General features: G+C 39.3%; 1 protein-coding gene across 3 annotated transcripts in view; it reads right to left on the bottom strand.

Moving 5' to 3' along the window:
- Positions 1 to 22,772, bottom strand: part of znf292b (zinc finger protein 292b) — a 219,553-nt gene that overhangs the window by 18,071 nt on the left and 178,710 nt on the right. The window contains exons 4-7 of one of the 3 annotated variants that reach the window (XM_073051707.1): positions 20,777 to 20,912; positions 7,539 to 7,741; positions 5,648 to 5,784; positions 2,023 to 2,164 (exon numbers count right to left, since the gene is read on the bottom strand). In XM_073051707.1, the coding sequence (XP_072907808.1) occupies positions 2,023 to 2,164; positions 5,648 to 5,784; positions 7,539 to 7,741; positions 20,777 to 20,912 (618 nt within the window). Of the gene's footprint in view, positions 1 to 2,022; positions 2,165 to 5,647; positions 5,785 to 7,538; positions 7,742 to 10,350; positions 10,936 to 20,776; positions 20,913 to 22,772 lie in introns of those variants that run through there. The other 2 variants (XM_073051708.1, XM_073051709.1) reach the window with 2 other exon arrangements.

The following is a 22,772-nucleotide window of genomic DNA, read 5'->3' as shown; positions in this document are numbered from 1 at the left end:
TCCAGATCTACAGCATTCAAGTTCAGTGACTATCACCTATACTGAAAATCTAGGTAGGACCTTGGTAAGGAAGCCAAGAGACCATAGAAGACCAAGCTAAGAGTCCAAGTCCAGCCATCAATTGTGGCAAGGCTTGAATGCAATAATCGGCTACAAAGTGAAGTCAGGCAGTACTGCTGGCCACAATGAACTTAGGCAGCATCCTTTCCCAATGAGCTCAATGCATTCTGTGCACATTTCAAACAGGAGATCAATGAAATGCCACCATTCCTCTGAAGTCTTCTGATCCACCTTACCCACAGCCAAAGACATCAGATCAGCCTTGCTGGTCCCCAGTAACGTCCTTAGATCCTGCACAGATCAGCAGGTGGAATTCTTCACAAACACGGAGAAAGAATATTCAGGAAGGCACTAAGAACCTCAAATCCAAATATGAGGAGCAGGCGTAAGTGCAGTTTAAATGGTGCAACAAGTGTGTCAACCCACAAACAACCCAGCTGCCAAGTTACTAGGCATCTCCTGAATCTGTGGATGACCATGGTTACATTGCCCTCATTAATCACCTCACAAATCAAAAAAACTGCAGTGGAGGAAGTCACTCTCAACCTCAAGGCACTGTATGAGAAGAAAATGACTTAACTGTAACATCACAAAGAATATTGAAACTATTAGCTTTCTCCAGAATGAGTGCTGCATAATGATTTTTATAGCTAGCCATCACAGAGGGTAAAGCAATTATAAATAGAAATTCGACTTTTATTTTTTGTAATTGATTGAATTATTGACTGGAAATAAAAGTCAAGTACAAATCTATGAGAATCTACATAACCATTAACTTTGAGGCGAATGTCAAAATCAATGTTATAATCAAATCAGCTTCTGCATGCATCCTACTAAAGACACCCTCTTAGCATCATCTTTGATAGCACATACTTCAGAACTTAAGGGTGTAAAGTCAATATTTGCATTTTATGTAATATATTAAATACAGTATTTATATTTGTAATAATTTAATATAGTAATTAATGTAATAATTTGTGCAGTAAATTTCTGCAGATGTACCATGGAAAGCATTCTGACTGGTTGCATCACTGCCTGGTATGAAGGCTTCAATGCACAGGATCGAAAGGCTGCAGAGGGTTGTGGACTCAGCCAGATCCATCACAGGCACAAGTCTCTCCACCATCGAGGACATCTTCAAAAGATAGTACCTCAAGAAATTGGCAGCTATCATTAAGGACTCTTATTATCCAGGGCATGCCCTCTTCTCATCTCCTCTACTACCATCAGAGGTGGTGCAGGAGCTTGAAGACACACACACTTAATGTTTTAGGAACAGCTTCTTCGATCAGATTTGTGATCGGTCCATGACCCCATGAAGACCACCTCACTATTCCTCTTTTTTGCTATTTATTTTGTTTTATTATAACTTAATTTTTTATATGCCATGCACTGTACTCAGCCACAAAACAACTAATTTCATGACATATGCCAATAATAATAAACCTCATTCTGATTCTAATCTAAGCTGATACAATTGCAGAATTCAGCAATGGACTAACATTAGAAGAGACAAGCCAGCCTGCCTTAAATATCCAATTATGCTTTTTGAAGAGAAGCAGGGGAGTTGTTCAGCTACCTGGACCTATATTTCCCTCAACTAAGATACCAAAATCAGATGCACTGGTCATTATTTTAGTCTGCTGTCTCCAGGATGCAGCTGAGAATATACACTGATTTACAAAACAACAGTGACTACTTTCCTAATGTAATTTACCCAGAGATGAGCTTGAGACATCCCAAGGATGTGAAAAGTCACTATATAATATAAATGCTTTCTTCAGCCTATAATTGCAAATTTATGAATACTGGAGAATAGGAATTCCAGGTGTTTAACTGTCGATGAGGGATGCATTTGCAGCATCTAGGCACATCCACTTCTTTGAGTTCAAATCAAAAATTAAATTGTAATTAGTTTTCAAAATGTACAGAACAGAGCTTTACACAATAAATTATTCATACCTCTGATTGTATGACCTTAATCAAAAAGAATATGTGATAAACTGTTTTAGACAACATGGAGAATTGCCGACAGCATTCCAGAAAGGTTAAGGAAGATGACTCTATCCGTTGCTGCAATTTGCTCCAGAACAGTGTCAGCTCCCTGAAAACAAGAAAACATTTACCCATTATTGACCTTATAAGTCAGTGTGGGGCATGAGTAGCAATACAGTTAGCAAATTGGCTACAAAATCGCCACTCAGTTTGGTAGGAAATGAAGCAGGAACTTACCTTGATTCCAGAGTCCAAATCTTAAAATACAATTTCAAAATTTGTGGATGATATCAAATTGAGAGGAACATTGAGGAAGAATGCAACTGCTTACAGGATAACCGTAACAAAATTTGTGCATTTTACAAATTAATTTAAAATAGATAAGTGTGAAGTGATACAATTGAGGAATACAGCTGACATATTGTTTGGATATTAAGAGTCTAAAGGGAGCAAAGGAGTCTAGATGCACAGTCACCAAAAGTAAATTGTTAATGAGAATATAAAAACATAAATTCATTCACTAGGACATATTTATGGAGGGATAGGAATGAAAAGCAGGCAAGTTATATTAAACTTTTACAGTTGTTTTGAACACTTAGAACTACCATTCAGAGTTCCAGTTTCCTTGTTACAAAAAGGGTAGTGGCACTTTGAACAAGAGATAACAATTGAAGTGATGAGAAAAGGCTGAAGTTTCAGGAGAATACCGAGGGATAACTTGTTAGAACTTTTTTGCAAAGATAATGGTTGTATACAGTACAAGAGAATCCAAAACTAAAAGCAATAAATACAAGACTATTATTACATCCAATTCAAACAAAATGCCCTTTTCCACTGGTAAGAATGTGTTACTTGCTATTATAAAGAATTGCTAAAGGAAGTCAAAGAATAAAAGTGATTTTGATGAAACAAAAAGGACCGGAAACCAGAAAGTACAGATAATTTAGTGTGACATGCAGAAACACCTGTGAGCTGCAAATCATTGACTTGGAATGCATTGCCTGTAGGTGTTCAGAAACACATTCAACAGGAACATTTAAAAGTAGATAGTTTACTGAGGTAAAAAAATTGGTAAAATAGGTAATTTACCGAAGAACCAGATAAAAAAGACAATTATTTCTTTGTTACATCAATGTTAGGTATAATCATGCATACACTTACAAGCACATGAACAGAAAGGAATGAAAAACATGCTGATATTCCTTATGTTCTCTCACTGTAACCCATAACATGCCTGCATTCTCAGTTTCCCAATTCTGATAACAGGTTATTGACCTGAAAATGTCAATTGTTTTTCTCTGCATATCATCTAATTTGATGAATATTTTCAGCACTTCGCTTTTATTGCAGATATGCCAAAGGATTAAGAGGAGTTTAATGTGGAGCATAAACATTGGCATAGGCTATATAGTTAAATAGCTCTTTCCTGTCTGAAATGCTATTATCTCTCAGCCCTGTCCTGCGTCTAAATGATAATCTGACAAAGAGGCTGACTTTTCTTGTTTCTAATGCAGCTTTGCATTAGTCATTAAAAACTAAAATGTTTAGTCTTAAATGGAAGAGATCCTGCAGATGCCAGAAATCCAAAGCAACACACACAAATGGTGGTGGAATTCAGCAGGTTAGGAAGTGAATAAATATTCAACATTTTGAGCCAAGACCCTCCTTCAGGATATGTTTAGCCTTTCCATATGAGAATACTGAACAGTATGATGGAGCAGACAAATAAAACCGAAGTCCCATAACTTTATGAACCAGTTCTTAATTGGGCTCCCTAAAATAAATCTCTTCCATTAACACAAGATATCCATTATATATATTGGGCTGCCTGAGCCATCAATTGCTGCTAACTCATTCTTGTATTTCAATTAATGCTCCCATACTAATCACTTCAGTTTTTCTATAATTTAAGTCCAAAGTTGTGATAAAATTTTTCAGTGTAATTACATCGTGCTTTCACAACTGGTTCTGAAGCAAATTTCTGAAACCCATTGAAAAAAAATTCTAATGTTAACACTTTCTGAGATCAAATGGTTGTTGAATAAATAACTCCAATATAATTCTTCATAAGACTTGCAATAATGAAAAAAATACCTACAGCACTCTTCGACACCTTCTGAAATATTCTTCTGTTAATGGAATTTGCAGTTGTTTGCTGAATTTGCTGAAATGCAGCCTTATTTGTGAAGAGGAAGAAGTTGTATTTGCACATGTATGGAGCTTAGAAAGTGTTAGTCCTAATAAGAGTAATCTAGGGTATGAAATGTCAGAGCTTGACTTTGGCACACAAAAATTAGAAAGCAAAATTTATTGAGTGTACTTCATTAATGTGGAAAGATTATCCCTTTCATCACTGCTCACATTTTCCACTTTTGATAAATACTGCAAATGTGACTTGTTAAAGAACAAAATGCTACCATTAAATACTTAGTCATTTGGTGTATTTAGAGTGGAGATTGATAACTTCTTGATTAGGAAGGGTGTCAAAGGTTATTGGGAGAAGGCAGAAGAATGGGGTTGAGAGGGATAATAAATTAAGCTGGATAGAATGGCGGTGCAGGCTCAACAGGCGAAATAACCTAATTCTGAATGAATGAAGTTTTATTTTTCGGTCAGTACAAACATAACAAAAAGCATAATTTTCAACAATGATTTCATACGACAAAATTAAATAATAAAAATCTTTAAAACTGACCGAAAGGGTGTAGGCTGAAGCTACAGATTATTACACCTACCCCTCTTACTTATACAAAAATATATTTGGCATCAATCATCACATCAAAACAAAACATTTCATAATCTTTTAACAAAAAATCCCATTCCAAGTATCATTTATTTACATTACTTCAATTCATTTTAAATCATGTATTTTATATTTGTTCATTAAATAATTTTTAAATAATTGTTTAAACTTGTTAACCATGTTAAACTTGTTAATTCTGTACCTATGTCTTATGTTCTTAGCCAAGCTGCTGTTTGTTTTCCTGAATGCCCTGTAAAACATAACTGCAGGGCTCCTCAGAGGGGTCCCTACCCACAGACAGTCTGACGTGAGTCCTTTAGGAGGAATTAGGTTGGCAAGAGAGAAGTTGTAGTGAAAAGCTTGGAAATTTTCTGATGGAGAGTGCGTAAGGTGGGAGGAGGAGATGTGATTAGGGGAGGGAGTCTGCTACTAGTAAGATTTCTGGAACTAAAGGAGAGACATAACAAACTTCAGTTAAAATTAAGTCAAGTATTCAGTCACAATGTAATAGGTAAATGGTGGTTTATGAGCAGAGGCAGCCAGTGCTGTGTCTACCTCTCTTAAAACTGGGAAAAGGGTGGGTTCAAGGCAACTTTACTTATTTTTTGCCAACGAATCTCTGATACAACCCTAGCCTTCACATTTTTGACTAGGCTGGAGTTCTGCTGTTTTGCACTGGTTAATTGATGAAGAGAAATCATTCAGCTGGGATTGAATGGTCTGGTTTAATTTAGCTGTTAAAATGTGAATGCTATCTACTCCAGTTATAAAACTCAACACTGAATCAGATTAATTTAACAAATGTTTCTGTATGTTAACAGCCTTCAATAACTGAGAAGGATGACTGACCAAGCACAATATAGGTCTCCTTGTTGAAGCTGCCGTGTGAGGAAGGCTGTGCACAAGATGAGGGCTAAATTCTCCTCCCCATCGGATTCCAGGTTACAAATCATCTCCAGTGCATCTTTGCAGTCAACAGCTGAGATCTAAAAACACATAAACACAGATTCAAATTAGAATGGGCAATCCACTAGTTGCTGTCTAAGTCTCTGGTAGTTGTAGAACTTTGTGGTTTCATTTCAGATTTCCTATATGTTCTTTTGACATTGCAATGGATTATTTTTCCATTAAACTTTTATGGATGTTTCACACACATCAAAATTTACCATGTACAAGACTAAGGATGAATGTGAACGGAATCTAATATTCTGACTGCATATCTGGGAATCCACTGCTCCTTGCTTACATTTATCAATGCCTGGCCCTAACCCACCTGGACAAAAAAGACACGTACATTTGAATGCTGTTCATTGACTTCAGTTCAGCATTCAACACAATCATTCCCCAGAAACTGAATGGAAAGCTGAGCCTACTGGGCCTGAACACCTCCCTCTGCAACTGGATCCTAGACTTCCTGACTGGGAGACCTCAGTCAGTCCGGATCGGAGGTAGCATTTCCAACACTGAGCACGGGGTCCCCCCAGGGCCGTGTGCTCAGTCCACTGCTGTTCACTCTGCTGACCCACGACTGTGCTGCAACACACAGCTCGAACCACATCATCAAGTTCGCCGATGATATGTCCGTGGTGGGTCTCATCAACAAGAACGACAAGTCAGCATACGGAGAGGAGGTGCAGCGGCTAACAGACTGGTGCAGAGCCAAAAACCTGTCTCTGAATGTGAACAAAAGAGATGGTTGTTGACTTCAGGAGGGCACGGAGCGACCACTCCCCGCTGAACATCGACACCTCCTCGGTAAAGATCGTTAAGAGCACCAAATTTCTTGGTGTTCACCTGGTGGAGAATCTCACCTGGTCCCTCAACACCAGCTCCATAGCAAAGAAAGCCCAGCAGCGTCTCTACTTTCTGCGAAGGCTGAGGGAAGTCCATCTCCCACCCCCCCATCCTCATCACATTCTACAGGGGTTGTATTGAGAGCATCCTGAACAGCTGCATCACTGCCTGGTTCGGAAATTGCACCATCTCAGATCCTAAGACCCTACAGTGGATAGTGAGGTCAGCTGAGAAGATCATCGGGGGTCTCTCCTCCCGCCATTACGGAAATTTACATTACACGCTGCATCCTCGAAGCAAACAGCATTATGGACCCCATGCACCCCTCATACAAACTCTTCTCCCTCCTGCCGTCTGGGAAAAGGCACCGAAGAATTCGGGCTCTCACGACCAGACTATGTAACAGTTTCTGCCCCCAAGCTATCAGACTCCTTAATACCCAGAGCCTGGACTGACAACTTACTGCCCTATTGTCTTGTTTATTATTTATTGTAAAGCCTGCACTGTTTTGTGCACTTTATGCAGTCCTGGGTAGGTCTGTAGTCTAGTGTAGTTTTTTTTCTGTATTGTTTTTTTACGTAGTTCAGTCTAGTTTTTGTACTGTGTCATGTAACACCACGGTCCTGAAAAAACGTTGTCTCATTTTAACTATGTACTGTACCAGCAGTTATGGTCGAAATAACAATAAAAAGTGACTTGACTTGACTTGACATCTTATTTAAAATTATTTTAAAGGTAAAGACAATGAATTGACTTTTAGAAATGTTAATAATAGCCTAGAAATAAATGTTAATAAATTGCAGATATCATTAAATAGTTTCACAATAGTACTGCTGAATACAAAGGACCCCAATACAATACACATGCCTATTATAGTAGTTCATCAAATTACTGAACTGACTCTAATTTGAGTAAACAAGGATATCAGTAATTGAATTGTGCTTACCTCTTCCATCAAGGTTTCACTTGATGATGAAGTACAAAGACAGGTTAAGTAAATCTGTTTAAAAATACTCTTTGTACCAATTTCTGGATGCTCAGCACAAACTTTTGCCAGCTTTGTAGCCTGATCAAACCTCTTTCCCTTGATGAGGTGTCGGATTCGCATTTCAAGAAGGGCAGGACCTTCCTGCATCAGAAATTCATTCACTGCAAAGATCAAAATATCAATCAACTCAACAATGTTTGCTGCTATCAAAGAATTTTGTAGTGTATAAGTTTTGAGGTTTATAGTAATTGTGCATTGCCAAGCTCCTCCTGCTGCAGCTCAACCAGTCAATTATTTACACTCTTTCATTGCATAGTGGCTGTGGTGAACCATTTTACATGCAATGTCAGAAGGTAGACCTGGCACAACAGATCACTCAAAAGATGTAAAATTTGCAAATATACATAGAACATATACTTTAAATGCTTTTATATTTTATGCCATTAAATGTATTTTGGTCAAATGAACAAAAAATGTCATAATACAATAGAATACAAGAGGCAGTTATTCAGTCTGATGAGCCTATCAACTTTTTGTAGAACTATCCCATGAGCCAGCTCTAAATCTATTCCTCAAAGGATTTATCAAATTTTCTCAAGTTATTAATATTTTTATTAAATGAGCTCTTATTAAATTTGCTTCCAGCACCCTTTCAGATATTCTAACTTGCTGTGCAATGGCCCTTTATTCTACCTTTAACTTACCATTTTGAACCTATAGATTCTGGTTATTGTTCCCCCCCCCACACATAACCAGTCTAAACAGAAAAACAGCAGTTTCCCCTCAATACTGAAATTACTGAAGTCCTACATCAATAGCAGCATGTTTCAACACCCTTCAAGACCATTACTGGCATCTTTTCTAAAATACAAAATGCAGATGGAACTCATGCTTAATAAAGATTGAGATGACTTTGTTGCTTTTATATAGAAACATAGAAAATAGGTGCAGGAGTAGGCCATTCAGCCCTTCGAGCCTGCACCGCCATTCAGTATGATCATGGCTGATCATCCAGCTCAGAACCCTTTCTCTCCATACCCCCTGATCCCTTTAGCCACAAGGGCCATATCTAACTTCCTCATATGTTCTAACTTCCATATGTTGTGCTAGTAAAAGAGAATTTAGTCAAAGATCCTCGATTTTAAAAATGGACATTAGTCTTGCAACCTTCAAAGATCTGTGTACATGCAATCCATTTAACTTTTAGTTCCTGCACCTCTTACAACAGTGCACATGGCTTATGCTGCACTCCTCCTTCCACTTGCCAGATTGCATCTCTTCACCTTTGCTAAACTTTACATGGTAATCAGGAAGCTTACACCAACTCTCAAAGGATTTCTATCAATCTCATTCACCCACTTCTCTGCCTGTAACCTGTTCTCTTTCACAGAGCCATCAGCTTCACCTTAATTCTCCCACCACCACCTACCTTAGAGGCAATTTAACACAGCTAAATAACTTACTTCGGGATATGAAAGGAATCCAGAACACCCAAAGAAAACCCATTAAATTTATCTGTCTATTTTACCAATCTGTGTCATTCAGATTTTAAATTACTTTTCAAATAAAAAGTGTACAAACGGCAGGAAAGGAAACACACGATTACTATTTTGCAAACAAGTAACACATAACTTCCGAGATGACCTTAATACTGAAACTTCAGAACTCAATTTGAACCTCGGGAGGTCAGGATCAGCAAATAATGAGACAGTGCTGATAGGAATGCTAGTCTTGCCTGCAAGAAAATGAATCTCAGGGCATTGTATGGTGATATATACATACCTTGAAAATAAATTCACTTTGAACCTTGACATCAGATGAACTCTTGTGTTGCTCTGAAATCTAGTATTCAATTTTAAGAGTCACTTGAGCAAGCAAATATGGTTTTGAGTTTACTGACAATTTAGAAAGATGTCAGTTTTGACAATATAGCATTACAAAAGTACTGAATGGCAGACAATGTAAAGATTAAAGTAATACCTTCACTATTAAAATTGAAGAGCACCTCTTTACAGGAATCCTAATCCACTCTTACTGACTGCACAAATAATTTAATTATGTTAAAACCTGCAATCCATTCCCTGGAGATGATACACAACATGCATCACAATACAAGTCTTCAACATAGTGACAACATTTTCCTACTCAACGGGAGGTAAACTCGTAAGAGAAAACCACCTACTATGGATTGGTTGGATCGGTAGCTGGACTTACTGAGCAAACAGGAGGCAGTGTTTCCAGGTGGTGGTCATGCTGCAGGTTCAGTCAAAGAGTAACAGACACAGACACAAAATGCTGGAGGTACTCAGCAGGCCAGGCAGCATCTATGGAAAAGAGTACAGTTGACATTTCAGGCTGAGACCCTTTGGCAGTCTGAAACATTGACTATACTCTTTTCCACACATGCTGCCTGGCCTTCTGAATTCCTCCAGCATTTTGTGTGCATTGCTCAGATTTCCAGCATCTGCAGATTTTCTCATTTGTGATCAGTCAAAGAGTAGATGGGTGACTACAAGGAGGCAGGCAGGCAGTACAGGAGTCCTTTGTGGTTATCCCCTCTCTAACAAGTATACTTTTTCAACACTTTTGGGACAAATGACCTCTCAGGGAAAAGCAATAGCTGCAGCCAGATCAGTGGCATCACAGTTGACCTTACTGTTCAACAGGGAGGGATGAACTCTAGATATACAGTAGTGAAAGAGGTCTTCATAGACAGGGGACAAATAGGCGTTTTTGTGGCCGCGAATGAGACTCCAGGATTGTGTTTTACCTCCCATGTATCGGGGTCAAGGATGCATCAGAACGGTTGCAGAACATTCTGAAAGGCGAGGGTGAGTAGTCAGAGGTCAGAGTCCATGATGGTATTAATGGCAAAGATAAGAAGAGCGATGTGAGTCCTGCAAAGGGAGGATATGAAATAGGAGGATATGAATGCAAAAGAACAAACCAAGCTATCAGACAAGATCTATACGTCTACAAAATCCAATGCGAAGACTGCAGCAAATACTACATTGGCCAAACTCAGAGAAAACTATCCACAAGGATCCATGAACATCACTAGGCTGTAAAGTGGCATGACCAACTCACTGGTCTCCACCCACGAAGATCAAAAGGGGCACAAATTTGACTAGGCATCAGTGAAAGTCATGGCTCAAGCAAACAGGCATGCAAGAGAATTCCTAGAAGCACGGTTTTCCACGAACAATTCTGTAAACAAACATATATACCTTGATCCTATTTATGACCCAAAGGCAACATTCCAGACCACAACACATGAAGTTCACCACACAACCAATCAGTGACAAGATTTCCTCGCAATACCACAATTGAGTTTCTGTAATGGCGTTCAATCAGCTGTTTGATAGTTTTGTAAAGGCCAAACATTTGGAGGACATACCACAATTAACAGTGCATTGATGATATCTCCTCGTATAGAGATGAAGCATTTGCAACTAAATTGCCAAGATTGGAGAACTCAGCCCAATAATCAACTACCCAAGCTACACATTTTCCAAGTTATTTCCAAGTAAATAAATAGTACTGAGAACATGAGCTGTTGAGTCCTTGAAAGTCCATAGGTTGTGGAATCAGTTTTTAGTGTTGAGTTAGTGAAGTTATCCACTCTGGTTCAGGAGCCTGATAGTTGAAGGTTTCTGTACCTGGTGATATAGGACCAAAACCTCTTGCACTTCCTTTCTGTGGTAGCAGCGAGAAGAAAGCATGGCCTGAATTGTGGGGGTCCTTGATAAAGGATGCTGCTTTCTTGTGGCAGCAGTTGGTCTCTCTATTCATCAACATTCCTCAGAGATAGGTCATCCCTATCATTTACTGCATTTGCCCTACCCCTATTTAACTTCCCAAAATTCAAAACCTCACGTTTGTCAAGATAAGATTCCATCTGCCCAACTTTCCAACTGATTTGTACAATGCCATCACCCTAGACAACCTTCCTTGTTACTCACATTACCAATTTTCATGTTATCTGCAAACTTAATTGTTACTACATTCACATGCAAGTTATGGGAAAGTGAATTTTATGTTAACGTTTGCAGACTTCACCTCCTTTGAAACTAAAGGTAGATAAGGAGATAATGAATAAAGCTTAAATTATGATGAAACAAGGCTGCGGCTGCTGTAAAGATCAAACAGCTAGAGAAGTTCAATAGGTTAAGCAGCATCCATGGAAGGAAGTTGTTGACTATCCATTTCCTTCCACAGATGCACCAGACTCACTGGGTTCCTTCAGTATTTTGCTTTTTTTCGCTATGAATTATGATGATCTACAGTGTTCTAATTGAAAGGAAATGAAAGCAGAATCCACAGTGTATCTAAATTATAAATGGATAGAATGTGCATCACCAAGAAAAAGCAGTACAGTTTTCAAAGGTTCAGTAAAACTTTGCTTCACTTTTAGTAGACCCCTGTTCTACTCTCTTTACACACGTGACTGCGTGGCTAAGCACATCTCCAATGCCATATACAAATTCAACATCACTACTATTGCTAGGCAAATCACAGATGGACAGTACACCTGGTTGTGTAGTGCCACAACAACAACCTCTCACTCAACATCTGCGGAACTAAGGAGCTGATTGTTGACTTTGGGAAGTAGACAGGAGATCAAACAGTCTACTTTGAGGGAAATCGATGATGGCGAGAGTCTGCAACTTTAGGTTCTTAGGCATTAACATATAAGATAACCTGACCTGGGCCCAACAAATAGGTGCAATCACATAGAAGGTGCACCAGCATTATTACTTTCTTAGGAGGTCCAGCTTGTCACTAAACATTCTCACAGACTTCTGTGGATTCTGAATCATGGTCTGATACAGCAATGTGAATGCATAGGAATGCAAGAAGCTGCACAGAGTAGTGGACTCAGCCCAATATACCACAGACATATCCCTCCCCACCATCAGTAATATCTATAAAAGGACAAAAAAAATACAAAAATACAACTGCAGATGCTGTGGATCAAAGAATACGTACACAACGCTGGAAGAACTCAGCAGGTCAGGCAGCATCCGTGAGAAAAGAGTAGCCAACGTTTCTTGCCGAGACCCTTCATCAGGAATGGGGGGGGGGGGGGAACAGAGGGCTGAAGCCCAGTAATAGAGATTATTCCTGCAAGTGCAAATGCTACACCCGTCCCCACACCTCCCCCCTTACCACCATTCTGGGCCCCAGACAGTCCTTCACCTGCAAGTCTGCTGGAGTCATCTATTGCATCCGGTACTCCCGGTGCGGCCTCCTCTACATCGGCGAGACGCAACGCAGATTGGGGGACTGCTTCGTCGAGCACCTACGCTCCGTCCATCACAATAGACAGGACCTCCCGGTTGCCACCCACTTCAACTCTGCCTCTCATTCCCATCTAGATATGTCCATACATGGCCTCCTCTACTGCCATGATGAGGCCAAACTCAGGTTGGAGGAGCAACACCTCATCTACCGTCTGGGTAGCCTCCAGCCTGGTGGTATGAACATTGAATTCTCCAATTTCCGGTAATTCCCTCCCCCTCAACCTTCCCCTATCCCAGGTCCCTCTCTGCCTCTCTCCCCTTTCAACTTCCTGCTTCTTTATCTCTACAGTTCTTTCATGCTTATCCCTTCCCCCTTCCTCTTTATCATTCCTCTGATTGGTTTTCCACCTTGCGCCTCTAGGCCCTACCCCCTCCCCTATCTCTATTACTGGGCTTCGGCCCTCTCTCCCCCCACCATTACTGATGAAGGGTCTCGGCCCGAAACGTTGGCTACTCTTTTCTCACGGATGCTGCCTGACCTGCTGAGTTCTTCCAGCATTGTGTACGTGTATCTATAAAAGGCCCTGCCTTAACATCCATTATCATACATCACCACTATCCAGGCTATGCCATCTTCTCCCAGGAGGTATAGAAGCCTGAAGTCCCACACCATCAGATTCAAGGGCAACTACCTCCTTTGAACCATTCCAATCTTGAACTAACCGCAACACCCCCAACCACCATAGCTTTGCAACACTTTGACCGTTTTGATCGCTTTGCAGTAAAATGGTTTTGTTTTTTTGTACTAATTATGTTCTTTCTTGTAAATATTGTGTACTATTTACTTAGTTTTTGTCTGATGCAACATGCCTGTGATGCTGTTGCAAGTAAGTTTTTCTATTGCCCCTGTTGTACATTTACTTGTGCTCATGACGATAAATTGAACTACACACACAAAATGCTAGTGGAACACAGCAGGCCAGGCAGCATCTATAAGGAGAAGCACTGTCGACGTTTCGGGCCGAGACCCTTCGTCAGGACTAAATTGAACTTTTGACTGGGGGCCAAAAAACAAAGGGTGGGGAAGAACTCGTTTCTGAACAAAAAAAAATTCAGTGCACTAGATTACATTCCAATTGAAAATTACTAAAATTGAAGTAAAGATTCTACTCACTATGTGGTGCTACAAATGACTTCACTATATCCAGTCTGTTATAGATAGATAGATAGATACTTTATTCATCCCCATGGGGAAATTCAACATTTATAGCACACAATCAAATGATAAGAATGACCAGATACAGAAGGAACCATGTGCTTTTTAACTCCTCAGGCGGAACTGCGTATTTTGCTGAATAAGCATCACCTCCATTCAGAAACAAAAGTTGGTCTGATAAATTACTTCACATTTCTACTAAAATAATTTTGACATCTGCTTTTGTTTTTGCATTTATCTCCTCAAAATTTTCTAACTTTTATTAATTCATACAGTCAATATTTTTAATTGAGCATTTTTATAATGCTTTACAGGTACACTCTGCACTGTTTTGGGATTGCTTCATAGAATCACCAGCCATGAACAAATAAATTTTGGAGTTTCAGTAGGCATCCTTTTCAATCTAATGATGCATCTATAGTTATCAAATAATCCAGACAATGTAGACTGCCATACAATTGGACAAGCGTAAGCTTGCACTGTGAAGCTGCATTAACATAATTCCTGTGAAAGGAAATGAGTTTCTTGAAAAATAAAGAATGTTACAGGAAATGGAGAATAAGTAATTGAGTGTAAGAAATCAAATGCAGGAAACCATCTGCCAGAAGCAGACTTATGTTCTCTTAAAATTTTATTATTCTAGTTTTCTGTAGCGTTAGGTTTATACTATTGAGGTACAATTGCTAATGCTTATCACTGTGCTGAAATGGTCCAAATGTAATATGACTGCATTACAGCATGCATTAGATCAGTAGATCACATGACTAGCAAAGAGTAATAATGTAATATCTCACTGGTATTGAATGATACACACAGCACAATTTGTAAGGAAGTATCTACTTGTAACCATTTTCTGAATCTTTATCTGGAACCCAGTATGAATTAAGACCAAAATTGTACTGTGCATTACATTTTGGAACCATGCACAGTAGTGTACTTGATTTTTGTTTGCATGTACTGTATACAGTCCTAGCTTATACTCTATTCACCACAGCCTTTCAGCACTGCCAATGGATCCTTACAAGCTCATGAATAGCAACTACAAGGAATAACAGAATAGCAATTAAAACTTTGCTGTGTGGATTCAAAATTGGCTTGCCCATAGAAGGCAGTGAGTGGTTGTAGATGGTGTGTTTTCTCCCTAGAGGTCTGTGACCAATGGTGTTCCATCACGATCCTTTCTGGGACCCCAGCTTGTTGTGATTTTTATAAATGATGAATGAGGAAGCGGAAGGGTGGGTTCGTAAGTGTGCAGAAGGTGGTTGTAGGTTACACCGGGGCATTGACTGGATGGAGAGCAGAGTTGAGAAGTGGCAGATGGAGTTCAACCCTAAAAAGCATGAAGTGATTCACTCTGGAAGATCAACTTTGAATAAGAATACAGGGTTAATGGCAGAATTCTTAGCAGTGTGGAGGAACAGAGAGGTTTTGGGACACACGTTCATAGTTTCCTTAAAGTTGCCGTGTAAGTTGATAGGGTTTTTAAGAAGGTGTATGGTGTGTTGTCTTTTATGAGTTGGGGTATTGAGCTTAAGAGCCGTGAGGTAACGTTGCAGGTCTATAAAACTTTGGTTAAACCACACTTGGAATCTTGTGTTCAGTTCTGGTCACCTCATTATACAAAGAGTGTGGAAGCTTTAACGAGGATGCAGAGGAGATTTACCAGGATACTGACTGAATTAGAGAGCATGTCTTGAGATAGATTAAGCCAGTGAGGGGTTTTCTCTTTGGAGTGAAGGAACATGAGAGGCAATTTGATAGAAGTGTACAACATGATAAAAGGCATAGATCAAGTGGTAATCCAAAGGCTTTTCCCCGCAGGGTGGTAATGGCTAATATGAGGGGACGCAATTTTTAGGCAATGGCAAAGGTAAGTTCTTTACACAGAGAGTGGTGTGTGCATGGAATGCCCTGCCAGGGAGATGGTAGAGGTAGATACATTAGAGATAGAGCATAAACCAGCATGGCACAGAACCTGGCCCTTCAGCCCACAGCATTGTGTCAAAGCAACTAAATTAGTAATCAATTGGCAAACTAATCTTTTCTGCCTATACAGTGTCCACATCGTGTCATAACTAGCCAATATTGTTTTGTTATTCAGAATTCTCCAGACAATTTTAAGAGTCCCTTTACCACCTACACTGTAGTGGTATATGAAAGCCAACCCATTATCATTTTATCACATCTTCCACATGAATGTTGAAAAATATTGATATTCTTGAGGTACCACTGTAGAATAACACAAAAATTTATTGGAATAGCAGTATTACACCAGGGTGATGTACTTTTTTGAGAGTATGCGCCCAAATTGGTGAAAATCTTGTTTAAAAAAAGTCACATGCCATGGTAATTTTGAGCAGAGATTAACATTGATTGATGAATTAACAACAATAATACAGTCATCTACTGTGCGGTACTCCCGATGCAGCCTTCTCTACATTAGTGAGATCCGATGCAAATTAGGAGACTGCACTGTTGAGCACTTCCACTCCATCCACAAAAAGTTGGCTTTCCGGTGGCGAACCATTTTAATTCCTATTGCCGTTCTTGTTCCAACATGTTGATCCATGGCCTCCTTTTTGGACACCATGACGGCACTCTTAGGGTGGAGGAGCAACACCTCATATTCCATCTAGGTAGCCTACAACCTAATGGCATTAACACCAATTTCTACTTCCGGCATTTTATTCCCCTCTTCCTTCTTCTATTCCCCACACTAGCCTCTTACCTCTTCTCACCTCCCCCTGTGGATCCTCCTCCTCCTCTTTTCCATTCGTTCACTCTCCTGTCAGATTTGCTCTCCGAGCTTCTTACTTCACCCCCTCTCCCCCACCCACCTGGCTTCACATTCCAGCTTCTAGCTTGTCCTCCTTCCCTTCCCCCCCATCTTTTTATTTTGGCATCTTTCGCATTATTTTCCAGTCTTGATGAAGAAGGGTATCGGCCCGAAACATCAATTGTTTATTCACTTCCCTTGATGCTGCCTGACTTGCTGAGTTCCTCCCAGCATTTTGTGTGTGTTGCTCTGGATTTCCAGCATCTCAGAATCAGAATTATTCTAGCATGTGCCGTGAAATTTGTTAACTTAGTGGCAACAGTACAATGAAATACATGACATAGAGAGGAAAAAAATAAATTACAATAAGTATATATGTGTGCATATTAGTGAGATGAAAATAGTGCAAATCAGAGATTTAAAAAATGTGAGATAGTGTTCATGGGTTCAATATCCATTTAGGAATTGGATGGCAGCGAGGAAGCATCTGCAGAATCTCGTGTTAACAATAATTGTGGATATTTTTAATGAAAAAGGATGAGCCACATTGGTTATTTACATTTATCAATTGTTTTAGTATTAATAAAAATAAAAGGGATGACTTTAAATATATGAAGCATTTTAGAAAATAATTTAAAAAGACAACAGTACTATTTCTAAATAGCATTGTTATTGTAATTGTTTACAATCCAATTACTGATGTGTATGCCAGATCTGTGAGAATTTCAAAATGTACCATCTAATGTCACAGGTCCTCATAATAGTCTAGCTGATGCCTAGCCAGTGTGAGATGCTTCCTGCGAAGACATCTCACCGCTCTCAGGTTGTAAAAAGTCATTTGCTGCTTCATTTAGCAGTAAAGATAATCATTATGGATCTTTTTAATATGGATAGGGTTTCAGTATCAAGGAGCAGCACTGCATGCCGCATGCTAATAAAATTTTTGTGCTGGCCATCTTGGGCACACATGCCATAGATTCAGTTTGTCTGACCACTAATGATGGACTGGGTTGATATGGTGCATGTGCAGAGGGTATTAGTTTAAATTGACATCGTCGGCTCTTGGGCCGGTTTCTGTCAGCACTATACTACATTTTATGAAAATAACTGTCTAACAATACTGGTTAAGGGAGATATGAAACAGCTCAGACAATAGGAATTCCCATCTCAAAATTGCAGGATCTTTTATATCCACTTGAGGGAAAAAGGGTCTCAACTTTAATGTCCCATAAGGTAATTCCCTTCACCATGCAATACTTCTTCAATGTGGCAGTAGAAAGTCAGACTAGATCTTGGACTCAAGTTTCTGTAGTGGGGTTTGAAGCCACCATCTTCTTACTGTAAGTCAAGGAAGTCAAGGAGATTTTTGATAAACTAACAAAATGACAAACCCCTCATCTAATAAAGATTACGAGGACATGCATTCTCTAGAACACAAAATTTTTTTAACAAACTAATAGGCTGGATGCAGGGAAGATGTTTCCCCAAGTAAAAATTGGCATGCTTTTTGAGAATTAATTGATAAATTGTACTGAGGTACAGCAAAAAATTTGACAAAAGGTGAAATACCATTTTTTTTTGTGTGCCATACTCTGCCAGAGCCTCAGCGACCACTTTTTTTCAAGTGGTTGTCTCGGAGGAAATATTCTGTGAGACTGCGCAGTTGTGTTTATATTTACGAGGTCGAGTTGCGAGCATGACACTCAACCCAGCATGGCCTGGAAGTGGCCCAAGTGGGTTCAAACTCGGGAACTTTTGCTTGAGTCCTGCGCTGATGCCACTGCGCCACCAGCCGGCTGAAATATCACTTATCCAGATCAATATATTACAACAGTGCAGTGAAGCAGTATAAGGCAAAACTGTAAAAGAGTGCAGAATAAAGTGCTTTGTAGAAATTGCAGTGCAGGCAGACAATAAGGTGCAAGTTAGGCCAATTTAGACTACAATGAGGAGAAATTTCTTCATTTGGAGTACAGAGACTCTTTGGATTTCTCTACTCCAAAATGAACAAGGAAGCTCAAATGTTTATTTAAGAAAGAGATCAATGTATTTTACATCATTAAAGTAATCAGGAAATAAGGGAAAATACTGTTAAATGTACTGAGATGGAAGATCAGCTGTGAACTCAACAAATGACATTTGAGGCCAAATTGCCCACTCTTGCTCCTGTTTCCTATGCTTCATGTTCAATGTCAGTGTTCTAATATTAAAGCCTGTAGCCAATTCAGCTCCAATAAGAACACCTCTGAAACTCTCACTACTATTGAATATCTTTAGCTTCACACAATATTGCACCTTAAATCTCAAGACCACTTTGGTTGTTGCACTGTTTATCATCCGATACACTGAGTTGATAATATCAGCCAAATAATAGTTTCTTAGATCTTCTGGCCCACAGTTCCGATTCATATTCTTTTACACTTTTCCTTGAACTACTGTGCACTTCTATTTCTGCTCCATAAATGCTAATAACTGTTTCTCTCTCTGATTCCTGTCAATACCACTTCCCTCTTCATCATAAATATCTGATATTATGCTGAAGCTTGCCTTTTATTTGGCCCCTCTGGCTATTCTCCTCCAAGAGGAGCTTTGGACACTTCACTACATTAATAAGTAACTTACTAATAAATAATAAAACAATGTATTAAAACAAAATTGCCATATACCTACTAAAACATGAACCTCAATGATTTGGGCTATACTGCAGGTTACTTCTTTCGTCGTCGTCATCAGTGCATGCACATTTTTTAAATTTTCTATTAGACTATTCTTCTGATAGTAGAAGTCCAATAAAATGCATTACTTTAGCAATCCTATACAACTTCACAGTGCCAACTAATAAACGTACTTACTGCACTTTCAGCCACTATGGCCTTAATGGTTTTTGGCTACAAATTTGCCATTAATGGGCAACTTCAGGAAGGCCCAAATGAATGTATTCGTAAGTAGAAACAATTAAACTGGTGAATGAACATTTCTGAGAAGAATACAGTAAAAATTGCACTTGTGGAAAATTTACAGGATCCAAATTCCAGACCTATGCTTGAAACTCAATATTCAATATTGGATAATTTTATTTGATTCATATACATAATCTTATTATGATAACAAAATTGAAGAATAGGTAGGAGGGAAGAATTAGCTGAAGTGTCTGTACTGTGCTGTAATGTTTATGTTCTATTCTCCATAATAAAATGGTGGATACAAAACACAACACCTGTGGTGTGAATGAATGAGTACTGCAGAACAAAAAATCCTTGCTGTAAAACTCCAAGGGTCTCTGAAGCTGGCAGTACAGGTAGATAAGGTGGTAAAGGCAGCAAATGGGATGCCTTCATTAATTGGATACAGATAAAGGGCAGAGAAACTATGGTCTAAGTTTACATAATATTAGTTAAGCCACAACTAGTACTGCAGTCCTAGTCACCATGTTATTGCATTTGAGAGGGTTCAGAAAAGATCTACCAGGATATTGCCCAAGGTGATATGTTTCAGTTATGAAGAGATATTGGGTAGACTGGGTTTGTTTCCCTAGAAATTGAGGAGACTGGAGCTGATAGAGGTTTACAAAATTATGGGGGGGGGGGGTGCAAATAGGGTAGATAGTAGGAAACTTTACCCCATAACTGAGATATGAAGGCCATAAGGTTATGATAAAAGGATTTATGAGCATCCGAGGAAGAACTCTTTCATGCAGAGAGGGTGGTTGGAATCCAGATTGAATTGTCTGAGTGTTTAGTGGGACAGAGACTCACAACAATTAAGAAATAACTGGATGAGCATGTGAACGTACAAAAGCTAAGTGCTGATAAATGGCATTAGGAAAGATAAGGACTTAATGGCCGTTATGGACATAAAGGCCTAGAAGGGTCTGTTTCCATGCTATATAAGATATACATTAAAGAGAACTTCACAAATCTTCTAAACTTCTTTCAGTAAGGCTTTTCATTATCTATCTTACCTTTATCCTGTTCCAATGGCTGCTGGGAGAAAATGTTGTTAAGTACAGAGTTCTTCCATACCCCACCTTCCTTGGCAAGTACAGCCAGCATTTGAAGTTCTGGATTCCCATATTCTGATAGCACTTTATGTGCCGCCTGCAAAAATAAAACATAATAATTAATTTAATTTGACATACAGACTGTTGAGAACTTTCAGGTCAAAGGGAGAAAACCAAAACTCTAAAATTTACTTCAACATTAAAATATTTTCCCAAGAATTATTTCTTGGATTTTATTCCCTGAAGCATAGGAGAATGAGGAAATATTTGGTAGAGTTATACAAAATTATGAGGGTTATAATAGGGTAAATGCAAGCAAACTTTTTCCTCTGAGGTTGGGTGAGAGTCATCGGTTAAGGGTGGAAGGTGAAATAATTAAAGAGAGCCTGAGGGGGAGCTTCTTCACTCAGAAGGTGGGGCAAATGTGGCATAAACTGCCAGAGGAAGTGGTAGATGCAGCCTGTCATCTAAGATCTATATACTACTAAAACTCTCATGCTCTGTTTGTCTGTCTGTGACCTCCAATTAGCGCAAACAGTGCATTACAGCGGCACTTTTTTTTGGCTAAATCGCCTTAAAATGCGCTAACTTACAGAATGCAGGCAAAGTTCAGAGTTATATATTCGTATAAAACTGCTCATTCGCTAAAATCAACAGGCTCGCTTTCACCTGAGAGCCAATCCGCCATCATGGAAATAGGGACGCGATACCACAACACATGCGCACGGCCAGCCTCAGCAGCAACACCAACCGGAGCAAAAGGGCAAGGCAGCTCTATTTCGAGCGGTCACATATCACCATCAGCACATGCAGGCTGGGACAGAACTAACTGTCACCCATCAATAAGAGATCATTAAGAAGTAAAATAGCACCAAATACATTGTATTAAAAATACAATTACGATCACAAAACCCTGTATTCGTAAAAATAAATTAAATCATAATATTGAAATATAATAATTTTATTATACAGAAAAAAAATCTAAACCCACTACCAAAGTCAGAGCTGTTAGGAAAAGAAAGAACAAAGGGGGACAAACCCTTATCATATAATAAAATATATTATTAGCCACCACCTGTACTTTTACAACAAATCAAAGGTTTTGAAAATAACTCGAAGCATGACATAACATCCTGTAACCCATAATGACATACTTCGAGACACCCATAAAACCCTTTGCTGCAGTCAAAGGACAGCAGTGACTATATCACATCCATTTAGGAGAGCGCCATCAAGAATAATCAGCTTCCTTTGGTGTTACTGCTTCGTATCTTCTATCCAGCATTAGGGTAAAAAAAAATACGGTCAGCCTAATTATGCCGCGTGGAAAGAGAAAAGGGACATTATGGTCAAGAGATGACGTCAAATGTTGTCAGGAAGCGGCAAGGAGAGGGAAAGAACAAGAATTGGATGAGGCCAGGGCCGCACTACTCCAGGATCAAAGAGTCAGGACAAAAATGATGAGAGAAGCAGTGACACAGGAGGAGAGGCATGCGCATCTCCAGAATGACAACAACAGGCACAGGAGGAGAAAGAGACAAAGGAGCTGAGAAATGCACGTCTCCAAGATCACAAAGAACAAACAGCAGAAGAGATGAAGAGACGGGGAATGAAAGGGTGGCACGTCTCCAGAATGACAACAGGCACAGAAGGAGAGAGGAAGAGACAAAGGAGCTGAGAAATACACGTCTCCAGAATGACAAGAGGCACAAGGGTGGCAGATCAACCAGAAATGTTGCCATCAGAAGTGTCCTTCATTAAACGAGGAGGAGCTATGTTTGCCTTGTTACGCGTCTTTCTTCTTTAATAAACTGGTTTTTCTTCTTCAATTTCCAAAGCAAAGGAATACCAATAGCATTCAGGAAAATATAATGTTCATTCTGGTCACATCAGACTGCACTATCTTTCTCTTAAAGGGTGCCCCAACAGGTCACCCCGTTGTCTAGTACCTAACTAA

The sequence above is a fragment of the Hemitrygon akajei genome, chromosome 7 (assembly GCF_048418815.1).
Source record: "Hemitrygon akajei chromosome 7, sHemAka1.3, whole genome shotgun sequence".
Lineage (NCBI taxonomy): Eukaryota > Metazoa > Chordata > Chondrichthyes > Myliobatiformes > Dasyatidae > Hemitrygon > Hemitrygon akajei.
Note: the sequence above shows the minus strand (reverse complement) of the source record. Positions and strands in the feature narration are given on the sequence as shown.